The sequence below is a fragment of the Lepisosteus platostomus genome, chromosome 10 (assembly GCF_059453375.1).
Source record: "Lepisosteus platostomus isolate fLepPlt1 chromosome 10, fLepPlt1.hap1, whole genome shotgun sequence".
NCBI classification, from domain to species: Eukaryota; Metazoa; Chordata; class Actinopteri; order Semionotiformes; family Lepisosteidae; genus Lepisosteus; species Lepisosteus platostomus.
This window is the reverse complement of record NC_142620.1, coordinates 7,407,972-7,427,749: the sequence shown is the minus strand read 5'-3', so window position 1 is coordinate 7,427,749 and position 19,778 is coordinate 7,407,972. Positions and strand designations below refer to the sequence as shown.

At 46.4% G+C, this 19,778-nt stretch overlaps 1 protein-coding gene across 7 annotated transcripts in view; it reads right to left on the bottom strand.

Moving 5' to 3' along the window:
- Positions 1-19,778, bottom strand: part of syt16 (synaptotagmin XVI) — a 35,547-nt gene that overhangs the window by 3,309 nt on the left and 12,460 nt on the right. The window contains exons 1-7 of one of the 7 annotated variants that reach the window (XM_088647818.1): positions 16,282-16,652; positions 14,017-14,196; positions 8,710-9,340; positions 5,145-5,342; positions 3,550-3,809; positions 1,281-1,724; positions 737-926 (exon numbers count right to left, since the gene is read on the bottom strand). In XM_088647818.1, coding sequence (XP_088503944.1) covers positions 737-926; positions 1,281-1,724; positions 3,550-3,809; positions 5,145-5,342; positions 8,710-9,247 — 1,630 coding nt within the window. In that variant the 5' untranslated portion in view covers positions 9,248-9,340; positions 14,017-14,196; positions 16,282-16,652. The other 6 variants (XM_088647814.1, XM_088647819.1, XM_088647820.1 and 3 more) reach the window with 6 other exon arrangements.

Genomic DNA, 19,778 nt, shown 5'->3' with positions numbered 1-19,778 from the left:
ATGAATTTGAAACCCTGAGCCTCAGAGAGAAAAGCGTTCTGCGCCCTGCGTGGGGTGAGAACACCATTAGTAAACAAAGGAGAGTGTGAAGGGAAGAATTAAAAGCGACCGAGGTGGCACAGAAACAGAACAGCAGGGGTAGTCAGAGCCCCTTAAGGCTACAGTGCCCCAGACTGGGAAACAGGTCAGTTCTGTCAATTACGATCACAAAAAGTGACCAGCGATTGCAATTCAATACTCGGCAGCTATTTATAACTGGGTCCCATCCCTGAAGTGCAGCTCTGCTTCCTGTTCTGTGCTCTTTTAGCCACCCTGAGAAGCAGTAAAATCACAAGGTTAAAATTAAGGCAAACAGGAAACCAGAATTACCATGAAAGCTACATTTCCCTAATTGCCATCATTTGCCACATCTTACTTCTGCAACTAACATGTTTCTACATTCCGCACAGGTCATTTCTGTCACTTGACCCTGCAGTGTCAGTCCTGCCTCTGATTTTGTGTGGCGCACATAAATGCATACATTCTCCGTCTGTCAAATACTATCAACGTATCTCTAGACAAAGCCCTGCACCTGAACTCTAGGCCTACAGCGCAGCCGGTGTGTGCAGTGCTTTCACTGGGATATCCCTTTAAGTGAACGCAGTTATCTTCCACAGCGGTCTTGTGCGCTCCCAGAACCCGCTGACTGGACTGTGTGCAGAGTCAGCCCTGTTTTCTGACTGAGCGGTCTCCTCACCTGGGGGGCGGTTCACAGCCAGGTTGCGGAAGTGGCTGCCCTTGATCATCTCCACCGAGAGGCGGCCGGTGGTTGCATTGTAGGAGAGGCCAATGAGCAGCTCGGGGACGCCGCCATGCGACAGGGACTGCGTGGACGAGGCGCTGTCGCTGTGCGAGATGGCGGACAAGCTGACCTGGGAGTCCGCACTCTGAGGAAAGACAGTGTCAGACTGAAGGTGCTGTGTGACACGGCTCAGCCCCTCTCTCCAGTAAGACACACAACAGGACACCACACAGCCTGTGGGGATTAATACAGACCGCATGGCAGTTTCACCTCTTCCACCTCTCAGCAAGACAAGAAGGCCAACAGATGTACACTTTACCAGTCACTTTACACATTCAGTATACATCATGGAAATCCAGAGTTTTGTGCCAAGGGAGCTCAAGAGTTTCGGATTTCCACTCACTGGCTTCCTCTCAGCTCGGATTCGGGTTGTCAGCCAACCACCCTGACAGTGCGGGGACATGAGAAGCCCAGCCGTGCCCGTGTGCCGCTGTCTCACCTTCATGTTGCTGCGAGGCTCCAGCACCAGCGTGGCCTCCATCTCGCCCTCCAGGCTCAGGCTGCTCAGGTGGTACAGCTGCTCCCCCATCATGCGCTCCCTGGCGATCTTGCCTACCGCGTACAGGCGGAAGCGCAGGGCGTAGCCGCCCAGCTCGGTGGCGTCGATCCTGGAGAAGCGGAAGGTCTCGTTGAAGCGCGGCGTGGAGCCCCGCTGCACGCTGGTCTTGTGCCTCTGCTTCTTGCTGGGCAGGAGCACCACATGCACCTGCCAGGCGTCCATCCCGCTGCGCTCCTTATCCGGGATGTCCCTGGCTCTCACCACGGTCACCAGGAGTTTCTGCGCCTCGACCTTGTAGTCCAGGATGATGATGAGGTCACCGCATCTGGAGATGGGCTGGTGAGTGTCCGCCAGCTGAGAGGAGACTTCCCCTGCTCCCTGCTCCTGAGGGAGAGAGGCACATGCATGGGCAGAACAGGCAGTGCCACCATCACGAATGGAACCCATCACCTGCTACTTAATTCACACAAGGCAGAAAACAATCCTGCCCCAAAATTGACTCTTCTAGGATTCTAAGACTTGGAGAAATGAATGAGTCTCTCTTAAGGAAGGAGTGCTGCACTGCCTGGTGCATAATAGAATTAAATTGCTTGAGATCTTTTTCTTTTAACAAGTGGGCCTGTGCAGGTCAAAGAGTAAGAGCGTCCTCCTCTTTATTTTAGAGCCTGAGGCACATGAATTGTCAATGCAATGTTTCAGCTTTGACACTTCCAAATAATTCCTTCACGTTTATGGTTTCCTGGGCTCTCAGAAGAACTATCCTAAAAGGAGAGGGCAGCGACAAAAAAAAAAAGGGACAAGATTGAAAAGCAGGAGTTCTTTCTCTAACGGCAGCCTTGAATGTCATTTTAGGTGCAGAGAGTTGACAGAGAGTGTTTGCTGGTGCTGGCAGATACACAGCGGCAGAGCAGATTAGATAAGCACTGAAGCCAAGAGAGCACAGTCCACCCACACGCACACACAACACGACAAATGTCACTCTACGCCATGACTTCCACTACACGCACCATCACTCACTGTAAACTCCAAAGTGCATGAACCAGAGCTTTGATCCAGAGCTTCATCGTTCACTTTCAACAGCCTACCTGTTACAGGTAGCAAGCTCACTTCCTCAAGTTTCTGTACTGCTGGCCCTGCTCCAGGGCCAGCACTTCCTTCTCTGCAATAATCTCTAATAGGGAAGCATTTGTTGTACAGTCTGTATCATTGACTTTCACTCCCCCTGGGCATGCTGGAATGGTAATGACTCCAATAAATCTGAATCCATGAGCAACAACACATTAAGAGCCAAACTGCGGTAATTAGCGAGTGGCAATAAATTAGCTTCAGCGCTTCAAAAATGTAAGGTGTGTGGGATTTAGACATCTAGCTGAGCATACACTGATTACACTGAAATTATTTTTGTAGCATATACGCAACACAATATGCAAGATTTGGTATATGTAGTATATGAATACATCTCAGACTGTGTTCTCCAGTTTCTGGGGCCCTGAACTGAAACCTGATTCTCATGCCATCCTGCGCCAATGTATTGCCAATCCTCCGAACATAGCAGTAACTGCGGGGTGTCTCCCTGACATGACCCCCCAAAACACCCAACATTCATCCAGGGAGCAGCTCTCCGTGAACAAACTCCTGGACTGTTACGGGCGAGTTGTTATGAACCCTGTGCAGGTCTCTAAGAGAGTCCGATGGCTTACGAGTCCGAGAGGAGCGAGGCAGCAGAGTGGTCAGTAGTTCCCGGCGAGGTCGAATACGGGTTCAGAGATCAGCGGGGCAAACAAATCCGAAAAGGGGCGAGACGAGAGGGTAGTCGTGAGGTCCAAGGCTAGATGGGTCTTGGTGCTGGTGGTCAGAGGTAGAGGACCATGCGAGCTCAGGAGGTGGATAGATTCCCAATACCAAGCAATGATTCGGAGTGAGCGGAGGGTTTAAATAGTGAAGAAAGGGGTGTGGAATGGAAATTGGATAATGAGGGTTAATTGCTGCCAGCTGCACCTGTAACATGGACCACAGCTGGCCAGATTTATCTGCTCATAGCAACCCTGTTGCTCAGAAAAATGAACTGCACTTCACCCAGTGATCGGTGCCCAGGCTCCTAAAAAGTGCTCAACACCACCGCCCCGCTCCAGGTGCCTCGCTGTTTCATAGCAATGTCAATCTGAGGACCTGCGCTCGTGCCACCCCTGCCCCTCGCCCCTGGCCCTACCTCAGGGCTCCAGGTGGAGGAGGTGTCCGTTGCATCGTTGTTGTCGTAGCCCTGGTTGTCGACCGCCGTCTCCATCTCCAGGCTGCCCTCGGTGGCCTGTCTGCTGAGGCTGGGGGCCAGGCTGGCCTCCGTGCCCTCTGAGCACTTCCTCAGCCCCGGCCCCAGGCCCTCCGCAGTGCCCCGGGAGCCCAGAGAGCCCCGCTCGTCGTCCGGGTACGACTGGGCATCCTGGTAACTCAGTCGGCTGAGCCCATCGCCATCTGCCAGCAGAGTTACAGCGTCAGACATCCCCCCCCCTGAAACCGCGCAGCGTCCGCGCACACTCAACTCAAACTGGCCTGCGTTTACAGTGTGTTCTTCAAATTCACATTTCATACAAGAACTTTCTTCTTGGCGGCTTTATTTTCATCTCTGGAAAATAGGCAAAGAGGTTTATTGCGTTCATTCATTTCTAAAACTGCTTACAAATCGACACTATACTTTAGAATTAGAATTCTGCTCCAATATAGAGCCATGGAGAATGACCTGAACAGATGTCAAACATCAGGCGGTTTAGTGAGTCTTTCAAATTAAAAAAGGATTTTAATTCATATTTAGGAATAATACTTCTGTGAACGAACAATACCTAATGTAATTTGTCTAAAGCACATTTACTTTCATTTCATATTCATTTTTAATGGAAAAAACTCTTGACCTCTGTTGCCAAACCCACATATATATATGCATAAACCTACTACATTCATTGCAATAATCATGCTATACCATGGCAACGGGGAATAGTGACTCATTTCGCTGCTATTATTACACCAGTCTATTGGTTTACATAATATCTCCCATGTTTTCCATTCTGGTTCCAATCATAAAGTTCATCTTTAACAACCAAAACAATTCAAACAGAACAGACGCATCTTCCACCTATGGTGCTCATGTACTTATAGTTAACACATTAGTAATCAATCTGGCTTCATCTGAATAAGAATGGAACAGGACTAATTCAAACCACTGGGACCCAGAGAGAATCCCATTGAGGCTGGACATACTGAGGCTCATGATAATGGCCATTTACACTACAAGCCCATCACTACCGTGGTTCTGTCAAGTGTATGTTTTACACGGGGCTCAAGTGCATGAGAATGAACACAAAAGTTTTGTTGCAGAGGATGTGGAGAGAAAGAGAATGAAACAGAGCTTTTATGCAATACATAGAAATATTGGAGTAAAAAAAACTGGAATGGTATACGTTTGCATGCTGCAAGGATAAACCAAAAAGCTCAGTCCTTTCAAAGCACTTCTGCTACATAGCCTGGTTGACAGGGTTATTTAGCTGATGTTTTATGCAAAACAACTTTCATTTGAACTCCTTCACACAGCTAGGCAATTTACCGGCACAATCTGAGTAAAGTGCCTTGCTCAGGGGTACAACAACAAGGCTCCACCTGGGTTTGAACCCACAGCCTTCCAGAGCCCCAGCAGCTATGCTACTGCATATATACAGTACCCCCCTGCAGCAGAATTCATGTTGCTTTCGCTGAAGAGCGACACACAGCCAACTGCCTGGACACAGGCCAAGTGCTACAGGAGGCCACGTCAGGTACCTTCGCAGTCAGAGGGCTCCGTGCTGCCCTCCTCTGGATTGGAAAGCAGCCGGGTGAATCCGTGGGGCCGCTCGGAGCCGGCCTGCGTGCCCGAGCGGAAGCTCTGCGAGCGCGACACCGAGATCTCAAAGTGCTTAGCGATCTCGTCCTCGCTGTCGGACGACGTGGACAGAGCTCCGTCCTCCCCGTAGCTGTTCACTGGAGAGAGAAAGGAGGAGAGAGAGAGAGAGAGAGGGGAGCCGAGAGGACAACACTGCTGGCCCCGAAGGGAGGATGAAGTACCCAAAACAGAGTGCAAAGAAGGCCGAAAAAGAACAGACGTTCATGAGCCCCTGCATTTACAACAACAGAAAAAAAGGAGTAGAAGGATGAAGGGACTGCTTAACCCAGTTTCAAACTGGTACGCTGTCCCAAAGGTTGTTGAAGGAGCAGAACGAGCACCAGATGGAAGCAAGCTAAGGTGAAGAACAGGGGCCGTCTGCAGACAGGCAGATGGGTGGAGACGCAGAGTGAGAGAGCCCTGTCAGGGAAAGAATGCCTATACCTTCACTTTCCAGTCATGTTTGATGTGATTTTATTCCCATCCAACAAACATCATCCTCGGGCATCTTCCAGTTCCAGACAGGTAAAACATTTTTCTTCCCAAGGGATCCCAAAAAGACCATCAGTACAATGCAGCACCCACCTGCCATTCTACACAGTGAGAAATTACTCCAGCTGAATTAAGTGGGAACCTTAGGGAGCAGAGATTGTTGAAGTCCAAAGAGGAGATTACCCAGGACAACGGGGTTAACAACCCTACTGTTAGGAACAGTGCCATGGGCTTTTTACTGAACAAGGAGGCAGGGCTCCAGTTTAACATCTCATCTGCAAGACAGCCCACCATACTGGGGTATTAGATTTGAAACTGTGGTCCAGAGGGAAAATTGCCACCAACTGCTCTACTTACAGATCCCGTAATCCAGTACTGACCAAGCCCGGTCTCGCTCAGCTTCTGAGATCTACAGAGACTGTGTGGCTCAGGTGCAAGGAGGTGAAACTAGCATCAAAGGTTTACACAAGAAACGATAACCTCTTTCTTTGAATTAAAGTTAAAGGAAAGGCACACACAACTTACATATACAGTAATAAAGGATTTCTTTCAGAAATAAAATGTTACTAATGTTATTAAAGCTATACTATGAAACATTTATAAGAATAGTTATTTAGTAAATTCAATGCATTTTCCCTGTTTCTTTAAAATAAATTGGATTTCACACCAAGCTGCCCCATGAAGAGGAGTTTCCACAGGAGAAGAATACAAACATTGAGCCTGAAGTCTTTTTCAAAGGTTATAAATTTAACTTTGCAGTCAATGATCATGTTCCATTTATATACGTAATGACTGTAAGTTCCAGGTTGCCAGTGCTTGTTTTTAACTAATATTACGTACTTTATAAAAACACAAAATTAACACGCAACAAGGCTACAGAAATACCTTAAGGAAAACATCAAAAGCTATTTGTAACCATTCTTGGGATGGAACCTTTTAATAAGATCTTCTAATAAAGAAGCTTATGCTACACATGCATGCAGAGCTGTCACTCACATAATTAATCATTTTGGTCTAAAGAAAAACAGATAATATCCATCATTACAAGCCATATGAATTCTGTCCTAAAAGAAAATGATATTTCATTAGATGTTTTTTCCAGTGCAGCAGGGTTTAAGTGTTTCCATGATGATTGTAATTGTAGATTGATTGCAGGGTATTGCTACAAGTATTAAAACCAGATGTAGAGAGTGAAATGGGACTATAGCTTTCAATGCCTATTAAATACATGGCTGTTCAGAAAGAGATTGGCACGGGTATAGTGGGAACTAGCTGCTGATTCAAACACAACAGACTGCTGTCTAATTGTAATAATACACATGGAGGTGGTGAGTGAGGAAGCATTCTGCCCGTATGAGTATACACCCCTACCATACTGGAGATGACCGAAAGTAACCACTTGTTATAGAGCAAAAGAGAATCTCCTAATGCAAAGCAAACAATGATGTTCAAACAAAAATCATTTTGCAAACAATGCAGGTCTCTCTCACTGAAATCACCATTTTCAACAATCCCCCCATAGTTCTTCTAAGGAGGTCAGAGCAGGTGATAGCTTTGTCATCAATATAATAAAAATAAACATATATTCAAAATGTCCAGTTTCAGAAGATGTACCTTGGCTTTCATTGCTTAAATCTCTGTAATCATTGTGTTTCAACAGTTAATAATCCTTCAGGCATATCGGCTGCTTGCTGGCTCCCTCCAAGGTAAACAGAGGACTATAATCATGTCGATAAACATGACGTCTTTCACCTGCTTTCTAAAAATACCCACACTCCCTCTCTATCCACCTGGTGGAAGAGCAAACACAGTTCTCTCACCATACAACACACCTACTGGCTAACTACACTGACCACCACACACAGCTGGTTACCGACAGTCCCACACTGACCACCCCACACACCTGGTTACCGACTGTCCCACACTGACCACCCCACACACCTGGTTACTGACTGTCCCACACTGACCACCACACACAGCTGGTTACCGACAGTCCCACACTGACCACCCCACACGCCTGGCTATTGAACTTTAATCTGTGAACAAACAAAACTTAAAAAAAGGTTGAATGTTTCATAACTTTTCATAGAAATAAGCAATTTGACATTCAAAGACTTTTTCAGTTTTGATATCATAAGGTACTTAATTTTCTGTTCTCAAGCAAAGTCCTAATTTCAGTGGAAAGAAAATACAGTATTTTAAAATGTAATTTAAAAGTTTCCTAAAAAAGTGTCCTAATGAATCTAAAATTATACATAACTGCTATAATATTGTCAAAACAAAAATGAAAGTGAATTATTGACTCCATTAAACCAATTGTTATATTTCCTATTGTCAGGATAAATTCACATCAGTATTTTTACTACATTGATACCATTTTCACAGGATGGTCCTGAAATGCATTTTATTTTCCTTGTAGGGAAGAGAACTCAGGAAAAAGCACACCTTTATATGCATAAGAACCCTTTTTGCAATTCTGTTTGCAGTTTAACACACACCCATGGGGAAAAGATAAACAATCATTCTCCTTTTTACTAAAGCCTGGTAGCTTTGTCCTTTACAGCAGCACTATTATCTCCTGTCAATATTGAAACTTCAGTACCGCCATTGTGTTTACCAAGAGATTACTCAGCAAACAGCACTTCCATCACACACTGGCACTGACCTGAACCCTGTTGGAAACTTGCAGCATGCAAACATGGGAAAGGTTACCTATTCCAGTTTAACATTTGAGACCTAACATAGAGGTGGCAGAAAATCACTCAAGGACCGTGAAGCCTGACAAATGTGGAGGAGTTTTCTCTTCAATACATTTTAAATGCCAGAAGAAAATCAATCTAGGTCTCATATGGGAGAGTAAATGATTTTTGTTCATCCTTTTTGATATTATGTGAATAGCATGATCCAGGTCACTTTTGCAAACCAACAGCCGTGCTGTTGTGGAGATGCATGCTGGCCTGGCTGTGTTCTTACCAGCAGTGTGTGGAGCAAACAGGCTCTGCCCGAGAGAGTCCTCCTCCTGCCCACTGGTCTGGTTCTCCGGGTCTTCGCCCTCTTCTGGGATGATGTAGAGATGCTCCTGGATCTGTTCCTCCATCAGACCTGGGCAGCTCAGCCCAGAACCGACCTCAGCCGGCCTCTGGGCATCAGTGGGGGAAACTGCTGGGGCTGTACCAGCAGCTCGGGTGTCCACCTTTGTGCCTTCCTGGTGACAGGCTTGCGTCTCTTGGCTCTCCAGCTGCTGCTCAGAGATCGTCTGTGGGAAGACTGGGCTGTCTGAAGAGTCACTGCTGTCTGTCAGTGCCTCCTGCTCCTGCTCTAAGGGGTCTGTGTGCCCCAAGACATCCTTGTCAGTGCCGGTCTGACTCTGACTGGACCTCGGCCCGGTTTCTGTGCCCTGTGACCCTGGTCTGCTGAGGTTCAGGAAGGTGGCAGATAGGGCATCAGAGACGCGCGATACCCAGGCAGTGAAGGCGGGCAGGCCACTCTCTGTCTCCTGCGAAGAGGTCATCACTAGGCAGCTCTGTCCGGCACCCGGTGAACATGCACGCTCCAACACACAGGGGGCGCTGGTCAACACACCATTCCTACTGCTGCACCACTTCTGCGAGGAGAAGTGGAGAACCATAAAAACAGGCCTACCCATGTGCAAATGAACCTGTCCTGCAGCTGAGGCAAAGAGGAAGCAGGTTCACTTGAGACCAAATGAGCCCTGCATAGACAGGAATATCATGCAAATTCAGATCTCCTGTACTCAGAAAAACAAGCTGCTCTGTTTGAGAGCCAAAAGTCCATTCAGAGATGGTTTTTCCAAGACATACAGCGAAGCTCTTTAAAATCCTTAGATGTGATAAAAGGTGGTGTACGCTTCATGTGAAAGAGAGGAATGTGGCATTTATATGCAGGGAACACAATACAATCTTCTTTAAAAACTGTTAAACTGGAACAGTGCTGGTAATCAATGAGTTCTTACTAGATCCTCCAGACACTGAACTGTTGGCACCCGTGTACTGTGACTCATGAAATGGGTATAAGTGAAAGGAACTCTATGACATTTTGATCTCAACACATCGCAGAAATCAATCACCTGCTTTGAAATGTCCCACAGATGAGCATGAAGGGAAAGTCTATCTCTTTATCTGGTGGATAAACAATGATGATCAACCAATAATGGCCTAGAGAAGGGAATGTAAACCATATACTGTACTGCAATTCTGCAGACTGGAGGCACAAAAGCAAAGCTTTTGCACTGTAATCCTCCTTCCCAAAACTCAGCACAGCAGGGCTTTTTCAAATTACTAATACATGATTGCAGTCTCTGTGCATCCTTTGAGAGGGAAACTGTAATGAGCCGAAACATATAACAGAGTCACGGCTTCGGAGCCCCTCGAGTGCATTAATACACACCTCTGTAGCCATCAAAATGCCAGCCGAGTGCTAATAAAGCTTATGTTTCAAAGAATATATCCAGTGATCCTCAAAGGAAGAGCTCTAATGCGGCAGAACAACCGAGTTTGACAGCTTTTCAGAAAATGATCCTTTCTGAATAAAAGCTTCCTGTCCTGTTATTGTCTGCCTCCGTCAGAAAAGGGTCAGCTAGCATGGCAATGATATTGTCTCCCTTTCCAGCAGTCATGCCCGCTGTATCTCTGAAAGGGCACTAGAGTAAAGACTCATCCTCTGGGGTCCCATGTGTTTATGAGACTGGGACTCTGCCGAATGAAGTTTGCCGAAGATACTGTGAGGCCCAGTTCACTTAACTAGAGCATCCTATGAGCCACCAATGACCAGATTTTCTTGCTCACTAAACTGAACCCCTTTCCTGGACCCTAAGGTGGTAACACTTGAAGGAGGATGAGATTCAAACTGCAGAGAAAAGAAGAAGGGGAAACGCACTCCTTAAATTTTAATAATTTGTCTTCATGCCAGGTGAAATAAAGGGCATCTGGATACTGTACCTCTGTGTGCATGGCCTGGCACTGGCCTTGCACCCCTTCCGATGTGCCACACCCCCAGAATCTGAGTGGCCCACACTCATCCTTCACCCCTCTCTCAGCTGCCTACACAATCAATCAGAAATAAACAGGCCAAGACATCTTCAAGGACACTTACATAACACTATGCATAGAGACCACTACGTGAAGTTATTCAGTTATCGCAAACCTGTTCGCTTCCACTTACATTGGAACAAATAGTTAATAGGCACTATAGATCAATAAAAGCATCTGCACATACTTGTACCAGGGGCGTACAATGCATTCATGCCATGCTAGGTTTGCTTGAAATGTTTGAAAGAGAAGAGGATAAGGTCTTAAGAGCCTGTTTGTGTAGAGATGAGAATCCTGGGGGAGTAATGCAGTCCTTGACTACAGTGTAAGTAGGAGGAGAGGCACTGGTTACTGAGCCAGGTGACTGAACGCCAGCAGGCTCAGACTGAGACACGGGACGTGCACTGAGAATAGAGTCACTGCAGGCTGCAACATCTACATTACTTCCAAACATGCAACACGGGAGTGGATGGGTAAAGCAATCTTTGAACTACAGCCCCATTCTAACCCTTTCAAAGAAGCTTCAATCATTACTACTATATAATTCTACTCTATACCATACAAGTGAAATGATCATGGAATCTAGCATTGATAAATGAGAGGTTTGGGAATAATCCAACAAATTCATTCAGGTATGCACTTGGCTTTATATATCACTCAGCCACTAGTAACCAAATAAGTTAGGATTGGGACAAAGGGCTGCCTCTTGTTTAGAACCGATCTTCCTGTCTTCTGTTCTAAATTAATAGCATGTGTCTCAGTTCTGAAAACTCCGCTCCACGGCGCCCCATGTGGAGTTTTGGCCTGTGCGGCTAACAGCTGGCAGCCGGCAGAATTGCCCGAGAGTGCTTCCATTTCCCAGGCTGCCCTGCTCCCACTTCTCTCGCAGCGCTCATTAAACAATCTCCTGACCCAAGCCCTGCTGCGCACTGCACTCCTCCACATCGCCAGGTAACACAAACACACTCGGACTCACCCACACTCAGCGGGTGGGAAGTGCCCATTATCGCAGCCTTAATTGGGTTTAAACTGCGCTGAAAGCCCTTTGCAGGTTCACCGCTCTGTTCCTCAGAGAGGGAGTTTGCCCTCACCCAGCGCGTTGTGCACTGAGCTCCTGGCCATGTGACATCACTGCTGGCCTGTGGTGGGCGGCACAGGAACAGGAGAGCAAGCAGGGCAGTGACTCAGAGGCGTATTGTGAAGAAAAATGTGCCGAATTCAAATAAAGGGAAGCAATGTTACATCTGCATAATGCTCTTGTATGACTGTATTTCAACATTGTTCGAGAGCCTCCTCTCTTTTGTAATCTCTTATCTGTCGCCTGGCCTGGCACAGCAGATATTGGCACCATTACCTCACACTGTCAAGCATTTGCACAGTTCTTATATTCATTCAATCTTACAGTTTAAACCATAGTTCAAACACAGCAAAAGAGACAGTGGACTGGCTGCCTCCCGTGATTATTATTTCATTTTCAAGGCAAGATCTCTTGGAAAAATGACTGACAATACCTCTGGCATGTGAAATAATTCCTCAGCCTAACCTTAATGGATAAGTGTGTTGAGTGTGGCTCTTTGATCTCATGTAAGCTTGTATATGATAATAATGTTCACAAGCCTTGCTATTTAAACAGATGGTACAACAGGTTGATCTGGTCACCTGGTTGGTAATACCTCACTTTATCCTATTTGATTGCTCCACCTTCCTTCTTCAGAAGCTAAATTCTCTATCGTCTGTTAGACAAACACAAGACCAGAAAGTTGGTTGCAGCAGAGCACCGCTCTCATCTGCAGGACTCCAGGACTGGCTAAGATCACAATCTCCTGGAGACAAGGACACCAGGCAGGGCTGCACCCTGAACAAGACACCAGTGCGGCACAGGAGACACACACACACACGAGCACAGAGGAAAAATGTAAAGACATCAATTAACCTCGTCAACATGTTTTTGGAAGGTGGGAGAAAGCCTATGCAGAGTCAAACATGCCAATTCCACACAAAAACCCCGAATCCAAAAGCTGTGAGGCCGCAACGCCAACCACAATGCCTCCTTTCACCACGCGGCAACTGTTGTTCAGTTCTGTACTGTCAGGAAGTGAGCAGATGCATTGTGGGAAGGCACGCACTGATGAAGAGCATCAGACGACAGTGTTCACAGGCTTGTCAGGGGGGAGGATGGGAATGTCACAGCTGCAGTTAGTAATGAACATAACCCCCAACTATGCAATCAAGACCAACAACCCTATTACGCTATCTAGGGGACTATAGTCGCTTAATACACTGGTGGATAGCAGCGACCACATTTGCAAGCCCAGAAGAGGGTGCTCTGTGATTATGAAGCATTATACAATGCAGTTAACAGAAGAATTGAGCCCCAGTAAAATACTGCAGTTGTCTTCCTCACAGGAGAGCAAGGGCAAGGTCCCAGTCATTTTTAGTCATGCCAAAAAGGAACCAACTGGTTGACTCTTTGACTGTAAGACACAGTCAACAAGGCCATGGGATTCCCTCACACAGAATGAAACTCTGGTCAGCGTGGCAATCATTTTCAGACTCTAACAAGGGCTCACTTGTCTTTGATAATTCACCTCATCGGGACAGGTGTACATTTGTAGCAACACAAGAAAAAATTGAACCACACTCCTGAGAACTCTTAAAAACTCCTTGGAAAAATAAAATTGTTTTAACAAATAATCAACCTTATTTTCAATGGCCTGGCAATAATAACAGCTATCGGTCAGGGAGGTGCTCTTGCTCAGAGAGGGAGAGAAGATTGATTATTATTATTATTGATTATTACACTGATACAGGAGCGAGGTTCTAAAACATACCACAATATCCACTGAGGCACAGTATCCTCCAAAGTGTGCGTCTCTGAGCTGTTAAAACAGTAGAAGCGGAAATACTGTCCTCTGAATAGAGAGAAAATTAAATTATTCTGAAACTCCCATTCTTGAATGTAGCCCAAAAGCAGTACGCGGAGATCTGTGATTTATTTTTTGTTCTATGTGTTCTTCAAAGTCACAGCAAACATGACTGGAGTGAGAGGTAATTCGAGAATGAAGAAAACAATTTAAAAATACATATTTCTACTAACAGGCTTCAGTCTGCAGTTCAGTGACTTTGCAGTGATTTTCACAGGAAACAGACCAGAACACGGTGAGGGAGACAGTCTGTCAGTCGGCCTGACAATGACACACACAGACCCCTAGCAGACCCGACAGCCTCTTACCCAGACCCTCGTGAATCCCTGCTTTCTCTCGGGAGCGTTTCTTTTTCCTGCGGTGTTCCAGGCAGGGCAGGCCGCCGATCCTCTGGAAACAGAGCTTCTTACTGATGAAGAGGAAGAGCACAGCCAGCACCACGATGAAGACGCCCACCGCAGACAGGAAACCAATGGCCTCAGGTGTGACTACAGACAAACAGACACACAGAACAGCACTTCAGAACAGGCGAGGAGAGAAATGCTCTCGAGAGGCCATTCAGCCCATAAAGCCTGTATGGGAGGTCACTGATTCAAGGGTCTCTCTGGTTTCTTGAAGGAAACAACATGGGCAGCTTGTTCATCTCACAATCCTTTGGATAAAGATGTGCCTCCTGTTTTCAATCATAATTTCACTTCCACATAGTTTTCACTCGTTCCCTCTAGCCCATGTTTCATTGTTCAAACAGAGTACTTGGTCAAATGGGGGGCACAAACACTGGGCTCATTTTTGCACATTGAAGTGCATCCATTGTACATCTACATAGCAACTTGAATGGCCCTGTCTGCCGCAAAGCCTAAAGAGCCTGCAAGGCAGAAAATGAAATCAGATGTCATAGTTCTCCACCCAACACCACATCAAATCTTTCAGTCTGACATGATAGCGGTCAGGCAGAACACCCAAATCTGACAGGAAGACAGACTCCTCGATAAAGAGGTTTTTTACAGGACGGGCAACTCAGCAATAAGGTCACCGGCTCAGACTCTGTATCTTCTGAGGTAAGGAGCAATCTTTGTGTAGCAGATGAAAGTGAATGGATGGGAAGACTGAGGATGAGAGTCAAAGAAAACTGTCGTTGTACTGCTCAGAGGTCTCATGAACCAACCAGGCTCTTCAACAAGGTACACAAGACTGTGAGCGAATGTCTTCGGGAGAGAAGATGTCTTGGACCCAGCACTGGAGCAGGCGTCTTCAGTGAGCGCTCGCCCCCTGAAGGGGAATTTTCAGAGGCTGCTGGAAACATCAAAGAGGAGCAACTGTGCTCTTCCCCGTTGCCGCAGCACGCTCCCCAGATGAGGGCTTGCTGAGAACAAACGCAGGGCGAGCGCATTATGCATTCAAACACCTCTCAGACGCTTCACGACATTTACCAGAGTCTTTGTGCCAGTGTCGTGTGGGAAGATATCTTGATTGGCGGGCAGGGAGTGGGGGTGTTGTGTAGTTTTGTGTGCGCTGACACCGATTGCCATTCTCGACTGAAGCGGTCCTGCCTACTCACAACGCTCATCTCTCGCCACAGAAGGAGAGACTGCCTGAAAGGCACAGGATCCAGTCCCTCCCTTCCATTCTCCTTCCAGTTTCTCTTTATTCCATTCCCATGGCATTTTCTGACAGCGCTTTAGCCCTGACAGATACAATAAGCCAAGGTCTCTCTTTAGACTGATCCACAGTGGCTTTGTTCGAGAAATAACAGAACCGCCATCAATAATTCCTGAACGTTGTTACTGTAAAACTGCCTCTGTTCCGTTTCAAAGGATTTCAGACTGTCAATTTGTCATTCTATTGACATAGCACCACGCACACAATCCTCCCTCAGTACACATTCTGTTCTTGTTTAATTTTCTTCCGCAAGCTGACAAGAAATATGAGCAAATCTAGACACTTATGAAGTCCAGATAGGTACATCAGACTTTCACAGATGTTAAGCATGATACTGTGCTTAAGCCGAATAGTACAATAATTATCGTCGGAGATGTGTCAAATGATATCTTTATTTTCTCAGGTGTAGTAATTAAAGTTCCTAACATATTTAACACATTTTCTAACATATTTTATTATCATATTTATTCCTAACATCTATAGTTACTATATGAGAGCTAGTAGGATGCAGGAGTAACTCAAAACTTTCAAGTCCTCACCAGAACAATCCTAGAATTAACCATCACTGCTCCTGTTGCAACAGGTCTCAAAGTGAGCAGCACACATTTACAGAACACTGCCAAACTGTTGGAATAGCGGTGTATCTCTCTGTCGCTGTCTCTTCAGCTACAGCAACCTCTGATTACAAAAGGGAGAGCAGGAGCAACACAGAGAGGACAGCCGTTCACAGCCAACATCAAACAATCCCACCTTTCTCTGCCCTTTCCTGTGCAAGAGCTGTTTTGCTGAATTCCAGGTCTGTACCAAAGAAGCCACCAGGTCCTCTGCAACGTCCCATCTGCCGAATCACCTAGAAGACTAAATTCTCTGAAGACAGCAGTTGCCTCTAACAGACGCCGAAATATCCCACATACCGTTTCTCCCTCCAACTCGCAGGGCTGGAAAAGCAGGTCTGGCCAGTCCTTAGGGGTTTATGCTAACTCATACAAATGGCCCGTGTGCTTAAAAGTTTTCCTCTAAAAGAAAAAGGACAAAACAACCTTCACTTCCTACTGTGCGCTACATCTCCAGCTTTGAAGAAAGACAAGCCCCAGTGGGAACTGCACCCTTGTAGACTTTTGGGATCAGGAGCCCAGAGAGTTGCGGGCTGTAACCAGCCTCTGTATGGGCTGTGCTGGAATGCTGTTTGCTCTGTGATTAACAGACACCGCAGAAGGTCCTGGATCAGTGTCAGGTGTGGCAGGTGTGTGCCGGCTGCACCTCACAGCGCAGACCCAAGCTGAGCCACGTTAACCTCCCAGCACAGCAAGGACAGGGGCTGGTCCCAGGGTGCATTGTATAGACCTGCACAAAAAAAGCATGTTATTAATTCGGAATGTTACATAATTTACTGAGAATTGAAAAGCCAAAACAAAATCTATTCTTCCTGTTAAAAAGGTATCCTTGAATCTCTCCCTTTGTCCCTGCATATCCATGAAACTGCATCAGATTTCACCCACGCCTGCAAAGCTGGGCCACATCAAACTTAGCAATGCTAATTAAATCAGGGATTTAATTTACACTACCTGTACTTTCTCCTCTCAAAAAATAAACACAGGTTCTTTTGGGGAATTATATTCTGCACAAGACATTCATTTTCAAGGTGTTTGGGAAATGTTATTTGCTGGGAGTCAGTCACCCCTTTGTTTTCGTGCGGGGACAGTGCTCGGGACGTGGCCTCGAGTTCTTGAAATGTCAGGCTGCTATTTTTGCCAGTGCCTGTGAGAGCCAGAGGTTTGCACAAGGCCTCCCCCCTCCCGAGGAAGGCACAGTGGTCAGTTTCCCTGGAAACCGGCCTCTTCTTCCGCACAGAGTGCTTAAAAGGCAATGTCTCCATCATTCCCGCTGAAAAGGAGAGGTCTATGTTGCCATGGCACCCGGAAGTCTTGTGCGGCAGGGTGAGAGCTTAGAGGCTGGACAAGGAGGAGAGGCTGTTGTGCGGCTTTCAGGCAGGCCCTGAGGAGAGAGGCAGGCCCCGCCAGTGGCAACACCAGGCCCTGAGAGGAGGTGGGGGGATTCACATACTAGGTGACAGAAAATAATAAGTGAGGACCTCCTTGCCCCTGTGCTCATCACTGTTCCTTTTATCTGCTAACACCTTCCCCTCTGGCTGTCCTGGCTGTCCTCTTATAAACCAGCGCAGACCTCTGGCTAGGATGAGGTGCGCCCCCGCTGCCTTCTTACTTTATTCCCTTATCATACATGTCATTACCTGTGACTACGAAGCCAGTTCCCATTCTATTACTAACAGCACAGCCTTGAGGACTCGTGGCTGTGATGGAACATCTATTATAGCACAACAATGATCTGTGTGCGGATATGGATGGTGGTGGACATGCCGCATAAACAATCCCACTGCTTCACTACTGGTTTGGGTTGGCTGCTTTGCAAGAAACCCCGGCGTAGAAGTGTTGCTCCTATTTCTTTGCCACTGGTTATTCACGACCGACAGCTCAAACACGCACATGCGCTTCATTAGACTGACATCACCCAAAGAGGCTTTTTCCGTCCATTTACACTCTCGTAAAGGCAAGGACCTTGGGCGGCCAAGAATACACCTAATTACCTGGCAACTGGAGAAGTGCATGGCCCTAGCAACAGCAGAACCACGGGCAGGCTGGGAGAGGAAGCGTTCCTCATCCACACACAGAAAGAGAGAGAACGGCAGGAGTGGTGCAGCTCCTGCTCCCGCTGTCTTTCATCCGGCCACACGGGGAGAGGAGAAAAGAGGCCTTCACAGAAAGAATCAGGGGTACTCTGGGAGCACAGAGCGAAAAAAAGCCAAAGGCCCTGCAGCAGCTGATGAGCCACGGAAGTGTTGAAGACCCAGGGAGCACAAGGGAGTTTACAGTCTAGCAGGACTGACTGTCAGTGCTGGACAGCTCTGCCCTCACGCAGGGCTTGCAGAGGAGGAGGTGAGAGGAGGGATGAAGGAGTGGCCGGGAGAGAGGGGTGATTTTGAAAGAGGAATGCTCAGTGGTTCAATATATGGATTTCACGCGGTGGTCTTAAAAAACACATCGGCTCATTTTCTGAAATTGAGTGGAAAAAAAAACATTTTCAAACCTTTAAACGCTTCCGGAGTAAAAACTGTTGAAAAGCCCCTTCAAAGGTAAATAATCTAAAAGGACAAAACATTAAACGCCTAGCTCACTCCCTCTCTACATCACTCAGATTCCCTGGGGTACTGGGAATCCTTGTTATAAACCTCACTAAAGCACAAATGCATGTTTCATCTTGTGTTTTACAGATGTGATCTGACATCTGTGAAGCACGCTGTTGGTGAGTTGGATGGTATTATATTGTGATATTATAGCTGTACAGCTTATATTATAGCTATACAGGTAGACCTGTAAGCATATCCCAGCAAACGAGAGGTGTCATTCACTGAAGCCATCACAGGACGCAGACTCTCAGTGGGTGAAGTACGTTGTGTCATGTCCATACAGTACATAGCACATGAAAGTGGACCCACTCTCACAGTGGAAAAGCAGTAACGTAGTGCCATCTAGTGGCACAGCCTACTCACAGTTCTTAAGCTAAATCGGAGGTTTTCATAGTAGTATTAACGCAATCCAACCATATTTTAAGAATGTTGAGGAGACAAATGGAGGAAAACTGAAACAAGTTGATGACTTTAAATACCTTGGATCAAAACTGGTAAAGGGAGGAGAAACACTGGAGGCAGTAAAACAAAGAGTGAAAGCTGGATGGAACAAGTGGAGAGAAATAACTGGAATAATCTGTGACAGGAAAATTCCCAGAAAGTTAAAGTGCAAAATGTACAAGACTGTGATTAGACCTGTACTACTATATGGAGCTGAATGCTTGGCAGTTGGAAAGAGGGAAGAGAACTTGATGAGAAGAACTGAAATGAGGATGTTGAGATGGATTCTGCAGATTTCAATGAAGGATAAGATCAGAAATGAAGAAATCCGTAGACGATGTAGGGTGGTGGATGTGGTTGAGAAGATGCGAGAGGCGAGGTTACGGTGGTATGGACATATCATGAGGAGGGACGTTGAGGAAGTAACAAAGAGGGTAATGGAATTTGAGGTGGAAGGTAACAGAGGAAGAGGCAGGTCTAGAAAGAGATGGATAGATTGTGTGAGAAAAGATATGGAGGGATGTGAAGTGAGTGAGGAAGATGTGCTCGACAGAGACAAGTGGAGAAGAGCAACCAAAGCAGCTGACCCCAGGACAGTCTGGGACTAAGGCTGTGAAAAAGAAGAAGAAGAAGAAGAAGAAGAAGAAGAAGAAGAAGAAGAAGAACCATATTTTAAGAACAGAACTAAGAGGAAATGCGAGCAATTTTCATGTATTTACATTTAAGTCACAATGGGCTTATTTCTTCTTAGCATTATTTATTGAC